At 48.8% G+C, this 19,864-nt stretch overlaps 1 protein-coding gene across 2 annotated transcripts; it reads left to right on the top strand.

The window, feature by feature from the left end:
- Window positions 1-14,253, top strand: FUS (FUS RNA binding protein). 2 transcript variants are annotated; one of them, XM_048853783.2, is made up of 15 exons: window positions 1-102; window positions 1,402-1,426; window positions 2,435-2,589; window positions 3,540-3,681; window positions 4,117-4,316; window positions 4,775-4,973; window positions 6,593-6,627; window positions 8,108-8,140; window positions 8,467-8,576; window positions 9,400-9,529; window positions 10,877-10,978; window positions 11,594-11,732; window positions 11,827-11,915; window positions 12,059-12,209; window positions 12,858-14,253. In XM_048853783.2, exons 1-15 carry the CDS (start codon window positions 90-92, stop codon window positions 12,895-12,897), a joined length of 1,563 nt encoding a protein of 520 aa, XP_048709740.1. In that variant the 5' UTR covers window positions 1-89; the 3' UTR covers window positions 12,898-14,253. The 2 variants fall into 2 exon arrangements, with proteins under 2 accessions (XP_048709740.1, XP_048709741.1); XM_048853784.2 differs by lacking the exons at window positions 8,467-8,576; window positions 9,400-9,529.
- Window positions 14,254-19,864: the final 5,611 nt, after the last annotated feature.

Genomic DNA, 19,864 nt, shown 5'->3' with positions numbered 1-19,864 from the left:
GGGACGCTCAGTCCGGCGGCGGCGGCAGCGCGTGGAGGGGACTCGGGGCAGCGGCGGCGGCAGCAGCAGCAGCAGCAGCAGCAGCAGCGATGGCGTCCAACGGTGAGGCGCGGAAGGCTGCGGGGAGCGGGGCGGCGGGTTGGGCAAGGGCCGCGCCAGACCCCCCCCGCCCCACGTGCACCTCGGGGCGGGAGCCACCCCCCTGTGCGGCGGCGGCGGCGGCGGCCGGGGGGCAAAAGGGGCTGAGGGCGCAGCGCAGTCGCCCCCCCCCGGGGGGCGGGTAAATGACCCCGCGGTAACGGCTCCCGGGCGGGGCGAACCCCGCGTGTCCGTCCGTCCGTCCCCTGCAGAGGGGCTGGCAAGGGGCGTGGGTCGCTCTCGCCATCAGAGCAACCCCCCCCCCCCCCCCCAGATGCTGGCGGGGTGGGAGGCCCAGTGCATTATGGGAAAGGGGTGGGTCCCCAGCTCCTCTCCTTGTGGCTGCCGGTTCGTACCTTCTCCGTCCTCGACGCTTTGGGGGCTCGGCCAGCGCCGCCGGGCCCCCAGTTTTTTTTTAAACTGCGCCACCAAAGCCCTTGGCCGCCATTTTGTGCGGGGGGGGGTGTAACCGCTTCCCTTCTGCGCGCGTGAGGCAACTGCGCCTGCGCGCCGGAGGCGGGAGGAGGCGCGCGCGTCGGGTGGCCGGTCAGGCAGCGCGTGGTGGCGGAGAAGAGGAAGGGCGTCGCGCGGAGTAACGCATGCTCGGTTGTGACGATCAGGTGTCTGCGCGCGTCTCTAGGAAAGGGAGGGTGCGCATGCGCGGCAGAGGGGGAGGGTGTCGCCCTGGGCACGCGTGCCCGAGTTGGCGCATGCGTGCTCCCTTTTTTTTTTGCCGCAGTCTTTCATCCGGGGACTTTCTCGCTCCGCCTCTCTTGATCGCGTTTGGCGCGCGGCGCGGGTTCATTGGACCTTAACTGCCCAATCAACCGTCTCTTTCCCCCCCTTGGCCTTTAAAGGGGCCGCCCAGCGCAGTGTGTGAGCCCCAACTAACCCCCAGTGCCCCCCCCGGGGTAAATGCTCCCTGATAGCTCCCCTACGGGGTAAAGGCCCCCCCTTGCCACCCACAGCTGGCTGGGGTGTAAATACACCACCCCCGTCATTTCTGCCTCAGTGCTGTGCTACCCACATCAGGGTGAATCCTGGTGATCCATTCCCACTGCACTTGGGGGGAGGGCATGGGGGGGTTGGGTCGGGGCAGTTGGGGGCAGTCCTGCACACACGCAAGGACTGGGGGCTGTAGCAGCCCCCCCTTCCCATCCATGTCAATCCCCCACTCCCCCCCCCCCATATGTCCTCACGGGAGCTGGGCGTTGGTTTGGGATCAGGGCTTTGGTGTCTAATTTGTTCCTTTTCCTCTTGCAGATTACAGCCAGCCGGCCACCCAAAGGTAAACGTCCCCACTTTTCTGTTAAAGTGGGGCAGTATAGATTGGTGTTAGTATCTGGTGCGAAGGACGGGAGAGTTAGATACCCCTGCCCAGCTGTCAGTCTGGGCTCTGCAAAAGGGGGGCAGTGCTGGCTCATATCACTGGAACACTGGGAGGATTCATCCCAGGAATCTTTTCCCTTCATCCCGCTTTCATTGGTGTCTTACATCAGTGGTACCATCAAGCCCTGGATCAGAGCCATGGGCCTGCATAGCCCAATAACCCAACCCCTCCCTTATGCCCCGGATTAGACCCAGGGGCCTATCTAGCCTGGTATCCATTCTCGTTCCCTGTGGCCTGGATCGGATCAGTACACCTATCTACCCCAGTTCCTGTTTTCTAACAGTGGCCGGCATTAGCTGGTTTAGAGAAGTCCCCCCAATAACGCCCCACTACAGCGGAGTTAAGCAATAACCTGACCATAAAGGGAGCTTCCCTAGACCCCCTTGATTTGTAAGCTCTTTGGGGCGGGGACTCTATCTAGCACAATATTGCAAAGGGTCATGACTGAGACTGCTAGTTGCCCCATTAGGACGTGAAGCTTTTATATCCCTTGCAGGGTACTCTTAAACTCTGGATATTTTTATTGTCCTTAGGAATGTCCAGTTAAGTCACATGCTTTAGGCCCTAACCTGTCATTTTGGATTTTGAGGGTTAATCACTTAATATTTCAAACATGGCAAAAAGCTCTTCTCTACCTGTTGCCCTGTAGGTCAATTGACAAACCCCATCAGTCCCTGCTGTTAAATTCATTGATTTGTGGCTGCTCAGGGCATTCAGGGCTCCTGACATGTTGTGATTGCTCCCAAATTGCACCACATATGGTGCCATGATGTGTCATGGCAATTTCCCTAGGTATATGGGACCTTTGAAAAACTCTCTAAACTGTTGCAGCCTTAACTATGGAGCCTTGCTCCCTCTTATCTGGAATATTTAATCTGAAGGGTGTGTCTGATCATTCTCCCTCAGCTATGGGGCCTACCCAGCACCACCGGGACAGGGATACTCTCAGCAAACCAGCCAGCCCTACAGCCAGCAAAGCTACAGCGGTTATGGCCAGTCTGCAGACACCTCAGCATATGGACAAAACAGTTACAGTTCTTCCTATGGCCAGAGCCAAAGCTGTAAGTGCCAGAGTCTCTTGATCCAGCTGCATGGTGCATTCTGGGAGATTTTCTCAGCTCAGACTAAAGTGAAGCAGGTTTTCACTGCCAGCAAGTCCAATCACTTTGAGTGCTAAGCGTTATTTATCGTGTGACACAGAACCAAGTATTTGCCCTTCAGTCTGCTCTCCAGATGGCCAGTCCCATCAAGTAATCAGTTTGTTAATGCAGCTATATTGCTGGTTCAGTCCCTACCCCAGCAACTATAATAAATCCAGTATAACCTTTCTCTGGTGCGTGCCTCGAGGATGTGTATGCTCTTTAGCCCCGGATATCCAGGGTAGTTACTCTGTTGCCAGCTTCCTGAACAGGTCATAGTAGCGCCTTTGTAACACTTTTCACCCCTGCTGCATAGTACAAAATCTGGCTCTTCTGTATCACCTTCCATCCTGCATGGGGGAGACGGTGAGTCTCTGCATCACCTGGTGTATGTACAGGTTAGGAATTGCCTAAAATTTGCTGCACTACTTCGCTTCCTCCCCTAAGCTGTGAATTGTGCATCTGTTAACCAGCTGCTGTATCGCATCCCCAGAGGTACCTGCATTTCAGGGCTGATGGAGGGATTCCCCATACATAGCGGTTTAGGGTGTTAATGCTTATTTCTTACCTAGTGCTTTAGATCAGTAAATCTTGTGTCATTGTCCCGGTCTTACAAATGGGGAAACTGAGGCACAGGGCAGCAAAGAGGCTGCCCAAGGGCACCCAGCAGGCTGGTGGCAGAGCTGGGAATAGAACTTCTCTCCTCAGTCATGATCCAGTACTTGATGCACTAAGCAACACTGCCTTCCCAAAGCAGCTGTGGAGACATGAAGTGTTGATATGTTGGTGCCTCTCAGTTGTTTCAGTGCAGCTCAGGTATAAAAGAGACCCAGCTTCACCATGTTTTAAGGAGCTCTTAACTTTTTTACTAGCTGGCTACAGCACTCAGTCAACACCCCCAGCTTACGGAACAACAGGATATGGCAGCAGCCAGACCTCTCAGACATCTTATGGGCAACCCTCATCCTATCCTAGCTACTCCCAGCCACCAGCAGCCAGCTCGACAACGGGAAGGTACGGCTAAAGAGTCTTAGTCTTCCCATAGATCTCCCTACATGTGTCCCTTCTCCCCTTTCTAGCACCCTGTGTCTGGATCTTAAAGCACTTGGCAGACGCTTCTACATTTAACATCACAACACCTACTGTGAAGTTTTAATCTCATTTTACAGATTGTGGGGGGGGGACTTGCGCAGAGTCACAGTCAGTGGCAGAACTGTGTGTAGAACCCAGGAGTCTCAGCTCCCCCTTCCCCTTGCTCTAACCCACTAGACCCCACCCCCCTGCTGTAACCTATTAGACTCCCCTCCCAGAGCTGGGGAGAGAACCCAAGACTCAGTCTGGTGCTCTATCTGTTGGACCAAGCTATCTCCCTGATCAAGCCAAATACCTGGTGGGTTGAAAAGAGGCTTGATGTGTACGTAAAGGGCAGTGATCTTTTCTAATCCATAGTTATGGAAGCAGCTCCCAAAGCACAAGCTATGGCCAGCCCCCAAGTGGAGGCTACAGCCAGCAATCCAGCTACAGCAGCCAACCGCAGAGCTCCTATGGGCAGCAGCCTTCTTACAACCCTCCACAAAGCTACGGTCAGCAGAGCCAGTACAGCAGCAGTAGCAGCAGCGGAGGAGGCGGTGGCGGGGGCAGCAGTGGATGTGAGTTGATCTTAATTGTGCTCTGTGTGTCAGGGTTGAAAGCTGGGGAAACTTGGTGTAAGGGGAATCCAAATTTGTGCAGCCTGATAGTGAGCAGTAGTCACTACAGTCCTCAAAGGAGGATTACACGTGTCTGTCTTAAAGCTGATACGTTACCCTTTTTTTAAGGGCTATTCATGCAGGCATCTTACTTTTAACCCCATGAGTTTATTTCCTCTCCTCCCCAGCCTGCAGGCTTGGATATTGAGAGACTGTTGCAAGGTTATGCAGCAAGTTGGTGGCAGCTCTGGAAATGCAACCTAGGAATATGAACTCCCAATGCTGCTCTAACCCATTAGACCCTACTTCCTTTCCAGAACTGTGGATAAACCCGGGAGTCCTGATTCCAGTGCCGCTGCTCTGACCACTGAAATTGTCCTCCTTGTGTAACTTTGAGCACATGTTCTTCTTCTCCCCAGCCAGCAGCTATGGCCAGGACCAGTCATCCATGAGTGGTGGTGGTGGCGGCGGCGGCAGCAGTGGTGGCTATGGTAGCCAGGATCAGAGCAGCTACGGAGGTGGCCAGCAAGACCGTGGTGGCAGGGGCAGAGGAGGATATGGCCGGGGTGGCTTTGACCGTGGTGGAAGAGGCAGCCGTGGCGGTCGTGGAGGCATGGGGTAGGTGTCTAGACGCTTGTGGTGGGAGAGGGAGTGGGTTGAAATGTTACTGTCTCTAGCACTGTCTGAAATTAACATGTTGGGGAGGGTGTGTTGCCTTATGTAGAAGTTCTTCCTGGATGCATGGGTGGAATGCCATGTCCTCACACTGCATGTGTTAAGGGAGTTGCAATGTTTTATGGGGGGTGGAGATTGAATGGCTATAAAAGCTTTTCTTGTATGTATGGGGCAGAGTCCCACTACGTCTACCTTAAGAACCAGTGTAGGTTCATATCCACAGTAGACAATTTATGCATGGGGGTAAAATACCCCACTGGTGGTTACTATCAGAGTTGTGTGTCTGACATCAAACGTGTGTCTTAACATATGAAATGCACAATGAAAATTCAGCAAGCACTTGGAATTCACATGCTACCCTGTCTAGGTATATACTGAAGGTTTATAAATATCGCTATTCAAAGGGCGTATAAATCTCTCTACATCAAGGGTTTATTTGCAATTTATCTGGTGCTATAATCTGTTCACCAAAGCACCTGGGTCATCTTGGTAAGAAACAAGGGATGTAAGTCTCCTCAGTCAGAGGAGAAGTTGTGTCTTCTTCCCAACCTGGTTGCTTACAACCTGTGTTGCAAACTTGGTTAACTCTGTGGTCCATCCACACACTGGAGATTTTCCATGGGTTAAAGGATGTATTTGGGCACCCAATTAGCAGCTTCAGCAGCTGTGATCACATTTATATATGACTTGCTTTTGGTTTATCTCACTATATAAACACAGAAAAGCAGTGTCTTAAACTGCCCTGGTGTAACAATCCTCCCTCAGCAGAGGGTTGCTCAGTGGTCTATTAAAAAGAAACGACAGGTTGAGAAACAGTTGTTAAATAATACTGATTGTGAACTCTGTTGATCTGGAGTTTAAATTGTTTTTTAGAAAGGTGAGTATTAGGTTGGGGGGGAAATCAAAGTATTGATGTTACTTGTTATCTGCTGTTAACACTACATGTTATCTGTTAACAAACTCTGCGTTTTATGTGCTACAGGTATGAAAGTCAATGAACTTTATCAATTCTCCACCTTCCACATGTTAGCTAAGGGTGAGGAAGGGAGAGAGCTTATGTTAGGTCCAGGCTTAGTGGTCAATCAGTTTATTATGCTATGCTAGGGAACTTGGGTTAGCTTTTTTTATATGCTTTCAAAGCAAATATTCTACGTATCAATGTTTAGGTGGTATCAACACCAGGGCGGGGGGAATACACTGTACAAATAAGTTGTAACATGCGGTTCGTGGATTCGTACGCACGCTAGGACTGCATCGAGGAGTCAGCATTGTCTCGAGTGTACATCACGACGGCTGAAGTAATAGGAGAAGGTTGGAAGCCAAAGTTGCACTTGTGTTAGATTTGTCCATTCCAATTTTACAAGACAAAAAGGGTGTATTTAAATAAATAAATAAAAAGCCTAAATATGCTGAGGGACAGAACAAGGTTGAAAGGAGCATTCTTTAGGCTTTCAGGAAGAACTGGAAAAAACAAGTGTTGGTCAGGATTTTAAGATCTGGTAGTTTTAGTGAACCTTTTAGCCATGGAAAAAGCTTCATTATCTTCTAACTTATCTCCTCAGCGGTGGTGAGCGTGGTGGCTTCAATAAGTTTGGTGGTAAGTCCAAAGAGTTCAAAACTTGAACCAAAAAAAGTATATATATATTTTCCAGAGACTTGTCTTTCATATGCAGAACCTTTATGCGTTAGGAAAAGCCACCATTTATCAGATATAACCTATGGGAGCACCCTCTGCAGCCCTCTATACCAAATGAGTTCTTGAGATACATATGGTGTCACTTATTTCTACATCCACTGGGCTTCTGCTTTGACCAAAGTTCTTGGTGCCAATACATCTTGGTTGAATGTTTTGCAACAAGACACACACAAAAAAGTGTGCTTTGGGGAATGAAAACAAAAGTGCTACTTCCTAGAAGTGTCTGGTCTGTGTGTGGTTCCTTTTTTAAAAAACAAAACACACAAGAAGCTTTAAGTGCTGGTGATTTTTTGGAGTTAAAATGTGGTGATGGAATTGCATGCAATCCTGAGGCTAATGATGCAAAGAGTTTACGTACCTTTTTATGGTTACTGGTAAAGAAAATGGGGGACGTCCCCAAAAACTGGAATGAATTTTTGGTCTTGTGTAAACTTCCCTTTGACTACATCACATGGTTTTGTAAGCTTATACCTTAAGAAAGATGGTTTATATTTAAGCTTATATCTTAAGAAGAAAAAAGGTATTTTTGCACTCAAACATACCAAACAAAATGTATCTGAACACTTCCAGGAGAGTTCCCATGGGTTTGCTGAAAAGGGTTTGGCATGAATGATCTCTTGACCAGGTCAATTTAGTTTTAAGAGACCAGTGTTGGGCATATGCTTTTAGGTTCATTAAGATAATTATTGATCTGATCTGGGTGTGATTAAAGGTATAATGGGTGAAATGTCTAAATATAGCAAAAATACTAATATATAAATGGTTTGTATAGGTAAATAATGGTTTAAGTGAAACAAAGCTATATTTATGCAAGGTTAGTTCACTGTAAATGTGTGGCATGGGCTAAAGCCACTATATCGCTGCATAAATCTTAAAGCTGTTAAGTGTGTGGTTATATACTGTGACGCTAACCAGGGTAGCAAGTGGTATGATGCTACAACCTGATGTTACGGAAGGATGTGAATGACAAAGGTGTATAAAAACATGTGGACAAAGATCTCTTTGGGTAGCAGCTCCTTAAATTGTATACGCAAAGGTCTCAATTTAAACAGACCTCAGAAGGTGATGCTAAGCAGAATTAAACGTGTGTTAGGAGGGCTTTTGTAGTTGACCTTCCACGTAGAGTTGGAAAGAGGCGTTTTCTGTGTGCAGTATGACATCTGAAAAAGGAGTTGTCACTGGTTTTGCAGCACTGTCTTCGAAGTACCTTAAGTTCTCTGACTTCACAGAATTTTTGCCTTTGGCTAAAGTAAATGTAGGCTCAACATTCAGAGCACATGTACCAACACTGGCCTGCTGTCTTTAATATGTTTAGTATGTGTGGGAGAGGAGTCGGTTTCCACCAACTAACTAGATCTCTCCTTATTTTCATGTGCAAAAGGGCCCCGGGACCAAGGACCGCGCCATGATCCTGGTAGGTGACTGTTCCCAAATAAGTGTGGGTTCACAGTATCAATTACCTCTTGTGTTGTGGGAGTATTTTGTGTTAAATTAGATCAACTTCAGATCATCTCCCTAAGACATAAGCATCATACCCATTTCACAAAAAGAAAAGCTAATTTAGAGCAGCTTAAACTGAAAGTATGCATGAAATTCTCGTGTAGCCGGAGTACCTACTAAGGTGTGGTCTTGTTAAGGAAGCTGTTACACAGCTATTGCTGTAGCATCTACAGCGGGATAATTTTTTCTCAATCTTTGATCCTTGGGTATGAAACTGAGTGACACTCGCTTACTTTGCAGCTTCTGAACAGGATAACTCTGACAACAACACCATTTTCGTCCAGGGACTCGGTGAAAATGTCACCATCGAGTCGGTCGCTGACTACTTCAAGCAAATAGGAATCATTAAGGTACCAGCACAGGGAACTCAATAGTCTGGGTTAGCAAGAACAGCATGGCAAAACAGCACTTCAACACTCCTGCATTAGACTCCCAGTTTTATCACTATAGAACTGGGATATATGCTTCTAATGAGCAAGGTTTAGTTTGTTAAAAAGCTTTGAACGATGGAAGGTACTCAATAAGCAGTATACAGATATTACTAGTACCCTAGACTTGTGCTGTGCCAGTGTGGATCTGACTGATAAAAAGGCAGTCCCTGCTGTGACCATCTTGCAATCCTTGTGACTAAGGCTATGTTTGTCATGGAAGTCAGGAATCCGTGACTTCCAGAGACCTCCCTATTCCATTCTCTACTGCAGCCCCAGGGGCCGAGGGACTGGAGCTGGCAGCCAGCGGGGCCTTAGGAGGGTTCCAGCAGCAGCCTCATGTGGCTCCCTACAAGGTCCAGCAACAGGTCACAGCCTCCTGAGGGAACCCTCCTCAGGGTTCTAGCGAGGGCAACGGCCTCATGTGGAGGGAGGGGAACAGGGATGCCTAGGGCGAGCGGGTGTCCTGTTTTCTCTTTAGAAATTGTTTATTGCTTGTGACCTATCCATGACTTTTTTACTAAAAATAACCATGACACAATTTTAGCCTTACTCATGACTTATTGTTGATGGTTTTCAGAGATCCTTTATATGCCAATTTCTCAAATAGTCCCTAGTCTAAAGCAATAGAATATTTCCTTCCATTTTTCAGTCCACCCAATAAGGGAGGTGAACAGGGTGGCCTTCAGCTGTAGGTTACTCCAGAAGCTAAGATCATGAGATGTACCCCTTGTTTGTGTTTCAGACAAACAAGAAAACTGGGCAGCCCATGATTAACCTGTACACAGACCGTGAGACCGGGAAGCTAAAGGGGGAAGCCACAGTGTCTTTTGATGATCCCCCATCTGCCAAGGCAGCTATCGATTGGTTTGATGGTAAGTTGCTTCCATCCAGCTGGGCCAAGGAGCTCCTGAAGAAGCAGCATAAATGGTGGAGCTGGGAGCCAGGACTCCTGGGTTCTGTCCCTGGTTCTGGGATGGGAGTGAGATCTACTCTACTGGATTAGAACAGGGAAGGAGGAGTTCTAATTTTAGTAGTGATCTGTTGCTCAGTCACTTCCCTTCTGAACCTTAGATTTTTCTCTTTGTGAAATGGGGATGATACTTATGTCTTGCATAATACTTGGCTACTGTAGCATCTGATGCTGCAGTCATTTGAGTCAAGGGCAGGGCTTCAGTTAACTTCAGCATGAGTAGGATTCATTCTTCATGCCATGTCTTAAGGCTTGTCTACATTTGGAAATTAATTCAAATTTAAAAGTGGGAAGTGAATTTTAAATGCAGTAGTGGTTCTGGAATAGCTCCATGTGTGGAAAAGCCCTTGGCTGTAGTGCCCTGCTTTGATTCAGAGACAGAGGGGTTAAAGCGCTGCTGGTCAGGAATCCTGCTGGTTTGTTTCTCTAGTGGGAAAACAAGTTGCCTTGAAATGAGGTTTTGTTTTTTTTTTTCCTGTGGGAAGATTTCAGTTCTGCTGGAATTTTGTTTTCCATTAGGGAAAATCCATTTTTAGTTGGGAGGACATTCACCTGCATCAATATGGCAATCACAGTCCTGGGAGTTGCAGTTCAGGTCCTCCTCAGCCCATTCTTGGCTTCCAAAGCTAGGCTTCCTGGCTGGACGACATCTCCCACAATGCACTGTGGTCTCAAACTAACAAAACACAGCCACGGAGTTGTGCATTGGAGATGTATCTTTAGCAATTCTAAGGCCAGAAGAGGGACCACTGTGATCTAGTCTGACACCAGGCTAGAGAGCTTCCCCCAAAATAATTCCTGGAGCATGTAGGAAAAACATCCAATCTTGATTTAAAAATGGTCAGTTATGGAAAATCCACCACAACTCTGGGTAAAGTGTTCCAACCGTTAATTACTCTCACTGTTAAATGTACACCTTATTTCCACGAGGCATCTGAACTGCAGCTCCCTAAAGAGTGCCTGCTGGGACAGATAGTCAAGCCAAGCAGAAACTCCATATTCCTATCTAGCAACATCAAACTGGTTATTTGAATCAGAACTTCCCAATCTTAAAAAATTGATCCTAAGTTTTCATCCCAACATGGGACAAATCAAATCCAAATTTCCATCCCAGGATAGGAATTACTTTAAAAAAAAAAAAAATTCAACCAGCTGTGGGTTAAAGTGGGGTGGGAACATTCCTCCAAAGCCAATCATAAAGCTCTGTATGAGGTGAAATTGACATGTCTGGTTTCTTTCCTCCAATTAGGAAAGGAATTTTCTGGCAACCCCATCAAAGTCTCCTTCGCTACCCGGAGGGCGGACTTCAACCGTGGCGGTGGAAATGGACGGGGTGGCAGAGGCCGTGGAGGTATTTAGAAATGTGTTTGCTCCTGATGGGGATGGGTGCTCCACCCCAACAGGAGAGTGATCTGTTTTTCAGGATCTAGATACTACCAACCAAGTCTAACAGCCATTATAGAGACTGAGCTAAGGCCTAGCCATATAGACTTGTGTTAAGAGCCTCCCTCCCTATCACATGAGCTTGTCTGTGGGTTATAGGTACACAGTACACCTATGGGTCAGCCATGATTTTTGTATCCATTTTTCATCTGTGGCATAATCTTATCTGTGTCAGTGCACGCTGGGAAAATCTGCCTCAGCATGTGAGTGACCAGATGTAACAAAACATTTGTGGCAGTGCATTCTGGGATACCCACTGTCCAGGCAGCTCTGCAGCAAGGGAAGCACAGTTAGGGTGTGTGGCTGAGAGTGAAATAACCAGATCACAACTTATAGGAAGTTAACCAGAGGCTGCTAGCAAGAGACGACTGCTGAATCCAACTCTCAGGTGCTGTTGTGGTTGAGCTTGGGGAGTGGCCCGCACAAAGGATCAGCGCTCTACGGGTTGTGGATGCAGATAAACATGTCCCTTTCAGTGAGGTGGACCCCTTTGATACCTCTCTCCTTCCCCCTCCTTACGTAGGGCCCATGGGTCGTGGTGGATTTGGTGGCGGAGGTGGAGGAGGCAGTGGCAACAGTGGCTCCAGTGGAGGTAACAGAGGTGGCTTCCCCAGTGGAGGCGGTGGCCAGCAGCGCGCAGGGGACTGGAAGTGCCCTAACCCGTAAGTAGAGGCTCTGGCAAGTGGGGGAACCAAGGGTTAAAACTCTTGGGTTTACCTGACACTAATGCCTCTCCTCAAATACTGCATCTTCCAGGACCTGTGAGAACATGAATTTCTCATGGCGTAATGAGTGCAACCAGTGCAAGGCACCAAAGCCCGATGGGCCCGGAGGACCACACATGGGTAACTTACACCATTCTTTCTCCTGCCCACCAGCAGGGGGCAGGCCTCCATGGGTGGGTGCGATTGTGTATGCTCCGAATGATATTGCCTCGGCGGTATTCTTGGCACCAGTCTCACTCCTGTGCGTGTTTTTCCCACTGCAGGAGGAGGATTTGGGGAAGAGCGCCGCGGAGGTAGAGGTGGTTATGACCGTGGCGGCTTCCGAGGAGGCCGAGGTGGTGATCGGGGTGGCTTTCGAGGAGGCAGAGGCGGAGATCGGGGCGGTGGATTTGGGCCAGGAAAGATGGATAACAGGTAAGCAGATTGGCACAGAAAGGGCATGATGTGATCGATCATCTGTCATGGGTTTTACTTCTGGTTCTGTACAGCTGCAAGTGTGACTCCTGGTCTGCAAAAACCTGCCTACTGGTGACAATCTCAACCCAGTCAGCTAATCCAAAAGACAGTTAGGGAGCGTGGCTTGATCAGTCTACAGGCACACAATTCTGTGGTTGGCAACTGAAGCCACAGACCAGTTCAGACCCGGGGTTATTTGTTTAAATTGTGAAAGTAACTAACCATTGGCTCAACTTACAAGGGTGGTTCTGATGGATTCTCTGTCACTTGGGTCTTTAAATCAAGCCTGGTGCCTCTCAAATGTCATATGTAGCTCTGCCACACATCATGGGCTGGATGCCAACATCTCTGGGTGAGATTCCGGCCTGTGTTGTACTGGATGGTCAGACAAGAGGATCATAATGCCCAATTCATCTATGTTAAGGTCAGAAGGGATCAAGTCACTTCTCCTCTTGTAAAATGTGGATAATGCCACAACATCTAAAACAGTTATTGACTTGTTTCTGTTTATAAGCATCACTCAGCTGCTTGTGGGTGAAGCTTAAAATACTTCCTTTATTCTGGCCCACGCCAGTCAGTCCTAATCCTTCCCCTTTCTCTCCACAGGGGTGACCACAGACAAGACCGCCGTGAGAGACCCTATTAAGACTGTGTACAAATTCCCAGACCATGTGACTTACACTTTTTTATTTTGTATGTCAGACTTTGTGCTGCAGACTGTAAAGCTCGTTCCATTTGTGTAAAACTTTGTATTGCCCTCTCAATTTTACCTTTTTTTTTCTTCCCCCTGTATCTGGAAGAATCCCCTACATTAAAAAAAAAAAACCCATTGTTTTAGTTGCCGTGTGTAGCTTTCTTGGGGCCAGGGCTTCAATAAAGGCAACTTCAGTTTATACCAGAAAGCTGGGGTCAACTGTACTGGAATGCCCCAATGCTAGCCATGGGTGTTTAATATACATAAATACATTATGCTATGAACAGTATTAACATGTAATTGAGCAGACGTATGCAGAGAGAGGCATCATGAGCTGTGGTTTAAATGCCAAATTCTTGATTTACCCTTGTGCATGAACATTTGAGTTCTCATCTTTACCTGAAGCACCATCCTCCAGCATAGGAGTGTTCAGCTTAGTAGGGACATTGTCAATGTGTGAGCCCTCTGATCAGTGTCTACATGGAAAGTTTGCTTGCTGAGGTTTTTGGGGGGACGCAGGGAATGGATGGTAAACAACTTGTTTCTGGATTTTTGTGCTACCCCATGGAAAGTGTGGTAGCTGCAGAATTAGAAAGCTATATTCTCTAAAGATCTGATACAAATAAGATGTGTATATACATCTTCATGCAAACTACAGGGCTATCCATCGACGCACAACCTTGAATGTGTTAAACACAGATATGTAAAAGTACCACCTCATGCACCAAATGTCTATTTTGTTCATGCATAATTAGTAGAACTATTAAATTCCAATAGATACTCAAATTATGTACACATCTATGCAATCCTATTGCAGACTAGAGAGTTGCACAGGTGAAACTGACCAAAGTTGTTAGTTTGCAAAATGTTATTCCTTGGCCTAAGGTACAAGAGAATTTTTTTTTTCCTTATTAGGGTGAATTTGGAGCAATAGTCTATGGTGATGAGCCACACAATTAGGTGAACAAAAAGCATCCCTGTTTTTCTAGAATCTGAGTTTGTAAGCTAAACCCACCCAAGCAAGGATGTGACCAGCAGTAGTTAAAGCTTATCCAGGGTGTTGCTCATACAATCACAGACAGCATTGTTGTCCACCTGCACAAAAATGGGAGCATGGGTAAAAAGGTGGACACACATCTGTGTCTGGGACTAGTAAACTTCTCCCAGGGGAAGTGCTGTTGTAGAAAACTTCAAGGGAGCAAATTGTCTAGGTCAATATTTCTTATGGTTGGAGCTGCAGTGTGTATGAATGTAATAAACTTTAACTTAAACATGCTGAATAAAAAACAACCACAGGTTATAAATGTGTATCACTGTTCATATGTTTCTTGATTTCAGTTAGGAGCTGCATAGCTTTTTAAGCAAGGCAATAGTCCCTTGTGCTCAGCTGTAAGAAACCGCAAAATGAAACATGTCAGATGTAGGGAGATGTTGCATGATTTTAAAAATCACAGCTCTGGGCTGTGAAATAACTGCAAAGGGATGGTGTAAAGGAAGAGCTTTACTTCATGCACATGTAAAAAAAATTCAACGAACTTTAGGGGTCTAGTCCTAAAGTAAGGGGACCATGAAACTTGAGGCAGGAGGTCTCTTTCCAAACTTCATTATACTAACATCCGCCTGTATGCAGCCGCACTGGTTCTTCTCACAAGAACAGGATGGATTGTTTTGGGAGTCTGGTCCTATTGCAAAAGCTTTACATAGCCCAGTCGGTGCTGCTGGCAGGAATATCGTTCCAGGGTGAAAGCATCATCTGATTTGCAGTGGAATCCAACTTGAAAAATATTTGCAGGTGCAATCTGAGTTGAAGTGTAGGCCAGAGTCCCAGGTAGCAACAGTTCAGAACCAGCTGCTACAGACTTCCGATTGCAGTCTCCCTACTCGCGTAAAAGTCATTGTGGAACGGAGTTGCTCTTGTTGAAATTAGAGTGCGTGTGAGCTGAGAGTATTGCAATACACCAGTTGTGGCTGTGTTACTGGCCCTAAACCACTTGTGATAGAGGATCGACAGTGGTCTCTTTCTAGACTGATGCCATGGTGTGATTGATGGGGGGGAGCTCAGCAGTAGTGGCTAGATGCGTCTGTGATGGGGAATGCATATAAGGTTCTACGTAGACCATTTACTGTCATACGAACAACTTCTCTTTTTGGAGGGGGATGTTTGCCTCTAACCTTTTGAACCCCAAATAATTTTTAGGTGACAAATCTGTGGAAGTGTCCTGATCGAGGTTTATAAATTTGTTTCAAAAATCCAACTATGTGTAAACAGTAATAATTCATCAAGACCAGCTGGCCTTCATCCAAGAGTTTTGAAGGTACTCAAATATGGAATTGCAGCACTGCTAACCGGGGTATGTAACACGCTCCCAGCAAACTGGAGGATAGCCAATATAATGTTTTTGAGTGCTTGCACATGTCCATTCCACTGTGTGCCCCAGGCTCAGTTGCTGGAAATGTCCCTCGGTGGTACTAGTGGGGTTGGGTGTGGCACCCCTGGGTGCTGTGTGAGCAGAGCACCATTATAAAGAGCCCAGCTGGTGCCACGGCTCCTCAGTTCCTTCTTACTGCCCCCGACTACCAAATTTATGGCAGTGACTGCTCTCCTTGCTCGGCCAAGCTGGTCTTCGTTTTTCATTTCTTCATATCGTGTATAACTTAGTTGGCGCTTCTCCATCAACGGAGTTCTGTCCGCTGCCTTTGCTGAGGCATGCCTCACTCATAGGGCTTCAAGGCCATGTGTCTCCTGTAACAAGGCTCTGCCTTTGGGCAACCTGCACTGGAGTTGCCTAAACTGCTTGGGTAAGGCTCGCATAGACAATCCCTGTCAGATCGGCCATGAGTTGAAACCTACAAAGGACAGGGAGGCCAGGTTAAAGTGCCTATTGAGGAGGTAGCGCTCAGACCTTCTCTGAGCTGAGATAGTCAGACTTGGCACCAAATACCTCACTGTCCGGGCAGAGCACTCCTCCCGCTGTATGGGAGTCCTGGCATTGTGTGCCATGGCTGATGCCGAGAAAGATGCTAATGGCCAGGGAGGGACGCTGTCCAACTTTGAAGAAGGTTAGACATGGGGAGTAGAGCTGAGTGCAACCACTATTAGGCCACTCTTCTGCTTCAGCATTGCAGGCTGGCATACTTTGACTACAGCCCATTCTCAGGCACTGTTGAGTCTGGTCCCAAATGAGCCATCTGCCCTGGAGGGACAGCAGGGCACCAGGGCCGTCCACTCCAGAGATGTTTCCTGCAGCCAGAGACCTGCTGGCACTTCTTGTGGCACCGTCGCTGGCAGTACAAGTCAGCGGTGCCGGCGAACAGGAGGGAACATATCCCCAGTTGCCATCCAGTTCTGGCCCCCCGCTACCATCTAGAGGGAAACCATCCTTGCTGGACCTGGTGTGGTGCAAGCCTCCCGGCTCCGCTCTCTGGCACCGGTAGGAACCACACCCCCATGGTCCCTGGAGAAAAGCTCATCTGATTCAGAGGATGGGTCATACTTCTCTTGTTCAAGGAGTCACCCTCGTTATCCCTCCGGTCTTCCTTACCCCGCCATGTGCCCCGAGTGCTGGGCTTAGCAGTCAATGGCCTATGCTAATGCAATGGCCCTTTTGGAACCCATGGGGGTTTCCCCTGATGCCAGGGCCCCATCTGAGATGATTTTACTCAGTGGCCCCTGAGGGAAGGGCACCTCTGTCCCACCGGGCAGCACCTGACCCGGACTCTGGAACAGAGCCCCGTTCTGAGCTTCAGGACCCGCATCTGTGCAGAATGAGAGGAGGGTGGTGCAGGCCACCTCCTCCTCCCTGGACAAGGCAGTGACTGGGCCGGACATGTCGCTTCAACACAAGGATAAGGTCCAACAGGAGCTACTGAAGACGGTGACCTCAAACTTAGGCTTGCAGTCAAAGAGGTAGTGAAAGAATCCTCTCACGGCCTGGTCAACATCCTGGCCGTAGTGGGCCCATCTAAAATGGCTCTATCTCTTAATGAGGCCATTATGGACGCTGTGAAAGCCCTGTGGCAAACTTCCGCCTCCCTTCCCCCCCCACATCAAAAAGAGCCAAGAGGAAGCACCTGGTGCCTGCCCAAGATTGAGTTCCTATACTCTCAGCCCACCCCACCCTCCAGGTCCCTGGTGGTCTCTGCGGCCAATGAAAGGGAGGGGCAGGGCCTATGAGAGCGACTCTCATAGCAAAAGACCCCAAGAAACTGGGCCTTTTCAGTAGAAAGGTTTATTCGACTGGGGGACTACAGCTCAGGCTCACCAACCAGCCGGGGTTGCTGGACAGATACGACTTCAACATGTGGGACTCCATGTGGAAGTTCAGAGATTGGCTTCCCCAAGAGTCCAGGCAGGTGTTCTCCTCACTGGTGGAGGAGGGGAAGGCCATAGCCAGGACCTCCTTGCAGGCAGCCCTGGATGTGGCGGACTCGGCTGCCAGGTCCATGGCCTCCTCAGGGGCCGTACCTAGGAGATCACAGGTACAGTCTCCCGGTGGAGGTCCAGCAATTGGTCTCCTACTGCTGCAAGTGCCCATTACGCAGACAAAGCGACACCACCTCCCCGACTGGCATAGAGCCACGGTCGATGTAGTTTGACACATTGCTAGTGTAGACACTGCATAAGTTATGTTGACTCAAACTGTCCTCCAGTAGCTCTCCCACAAGGCCCCACGCTGACCGCTCTGGTCACCACTGTGAACTCCACTGGCTGAAAGCCCCTCCTTCCCCTTTAAAGCCCTGGGAAGTTTTAAAATTCCTTTTCCAGGTTACCTGGCTTGGCGAGCACACCAGCAGCTCGCTGTTGTTTAGTGCAACCGCTCAGCTGACCATGTCTGGAGCCCGTGTAGCCAGCGTGGTCCTGCCCAGAGTAGACAGGAGGTATTGGATCTCCCAGGCCTGTGGGGAGAAGTGGCTACGCAGGCCCAGCTCCAAACCAGCTGTAGAAATGTTGACATCTATGAGCAGATTGCTCAGGGGATGCAGGAGAAGGGGTACGACAGGGACCAGCAGCAGTGCTGCATGAAGCCAAGGAGCTGTGGCAGGCAGACCAGAAGGCCGGGGAAGCCATTGAGTGATCTGGTGCCGAGCCGGTGACCTGCCACTTTCCCAAAGAGCTGCACGCCATCCTCGGTAGAGACCCCACCACTGCCCCTAACAGCACGGCAGATACCTCTGCAGAACCGAGTCACAAGCCCCTGCTGTGAACCGCGAGGAGGAGGTGGTGGATAAGAAATGGAGTATGGGGGATGGGCAACTGGGGATCCAGCTGTGCAGCCAGCCCCAGCACCTGGTTTTGACACCTCTGCAATCCAGCCAGTGGAGCACAGGCGAGCCTCACGCAGGGAACGGAACTTGGGGTAAGTGTGTAGATTAATTTTCCATTATTGGGATGCCCCTTCCCCCGGTAAAGGAACAGGACACAATCTTTTGACTTTTCATTCATTTTACTTGTGCTAGACAAGGTTGTGGTCCAGGGCTGCTGTCTGCTTTTCCTTCGTCTCCAGAGTTAGGCGTGAGGGCGTGCGGAGCAGTTTGCTTACGTACACAGGGATGACCCTGGAACCGTCCTGAGAGATCGCACTGGATCTTCCATGGAGGTACTCTGCAACCCTCGGCCCCACGTTTCTGCGGAAGGCTGCCTTATTTCTTCCTCCACGGTAGGAGACTTTCCAACGCCAGGCCGCGATAACTTCAGCAGGCACCATTGCACCACACGGACTAGCAGCATACAGGCCTGGGCAGAATCAGCTGTACGCTCTCTGCCTCTGTTACCCTCAGGAGCGAGAGATCAGCTCAAGTCACCGTCGCCTGTGGAAAACGGTGCCAGTGTTCGATGCCAGTGCCCTACGCTACTAGAACCATGTACATGAGCAATTCCTGCCTCATTTCCCCTGCTGCCATGGCTGGTGCAGTGACTGGCGCCATGCACAAATAATCCCACACAGGAATGAGAATGTAGTGCGGACAGGGGAACAAGGGGAGTGAGTTCAGCATCTTAAGTTTCACTTTCTGTAGCGCGTGCGCTGACCGTGCTACCTGGGTGTGACGTTGCAGCCTTCTGGGTCTCCCCCTCCACACCAGATGAGGAGGAGAAAGAAGGGGACTCGGGGTGATGTGTTGCAGGAGATCCAGCAAACCAGTGCGGCATCAGACCATGAGCAGCCTGGAGGATGAACCGTGTGGACAGCCTGGAGAAGGAAAGAGTGGACAGGAGAAAGGCCCAGGAGTCCCAGCAGGAAAAGGAGAGGGAGATGCACCAGGACATAATAGGGCCTCTCTGGCAGCAAACACAGATGCTGCAGACTCTGGTGGACCTGCTGATTCAACAATCCTGGACTTGCCTCCCTCTGCAGCCCACTGAGACCTCAAGATCAGGACCTCCCTATTCCTATCAGTCGACCCCAGGGACTATTAAAGACAATCACAGCTTCACATACATGGGCCTGTGAAAGCCACGGTGGTTGAATGGATAGCTGAAATGGACCTGAATGTTCTTTCCCAGCATAAGTTCTGTCCTCTTGTTAAGTGTGTGGTTATATACTGGGACGCTAACCAGGGTAGCAAGTGGTATGATGCTACAACCTGATGTTACTGAAGGATGTGAATGACAAAGGTGTATAAAAATGTGTTTTATTAAGTTTTTAATGTATTTGTTTTAAAATTGCATGTTTGGTGGTGTTTTGGGGTTTTTTTGCACTAATTTTGTTAAAATAAAATTCTGTTACTTGGAACATCTTCATTAGTGCAACACATATGCTACTGAGTGCTCAGCCATTCTGAAGGCGACCAATTACCTATAAGTGGATGTCACACAACTCACACGAACAAGACTGATAGTTGTAATGACAGTGTTATATCTCTGCACATACAGCAATCACCATGTGACTCCTACCAGGCCACAGAAGAGCAGGGCCAGGTA

The sequence above is a fragment of the Caretta caretta genome, chromosome 6 (genome assembly GCF_965140235.1).
Source record: "Caretta caretta isolate rCarCar2 chromosome 6, rCarCar1.hap1, whole genome shotgun sequence".
Taxonomy (NCBI): domain Eukaryota; kingdom Metazoa; phylum Chordata; order Testudines; family Cheloniidae; genus Caretta; species Caretta caretta.
The sequence above is the reverse complement of the archived record's forward strand: the minus strand, read 5'-3'. Positions and strand labels throughout refer to the sequence as shown.

What these genes read in the sequence shown, in the direction of transcription:
- FUS (XM_048853783.2), top strand. An exon ending in GCCAGCTCGACAACGGGAAG is followed by an intron (nt 3,682 to 4,116) that starts GTACGGCTAAAG and finishes TCTAATCCATAG; the next exon opens with TTATGGAAGCAGCTCCCAAA. An exon ending in GGCGGTCGTGGAGGCATGGG is followed by an intron (nt 4,974 to 6,592) that starts GTAGGTGTCTAG and finishes TTATCTCCTCAG; the next exon opens with CGGTGGTGAGCGTGGTGGCT.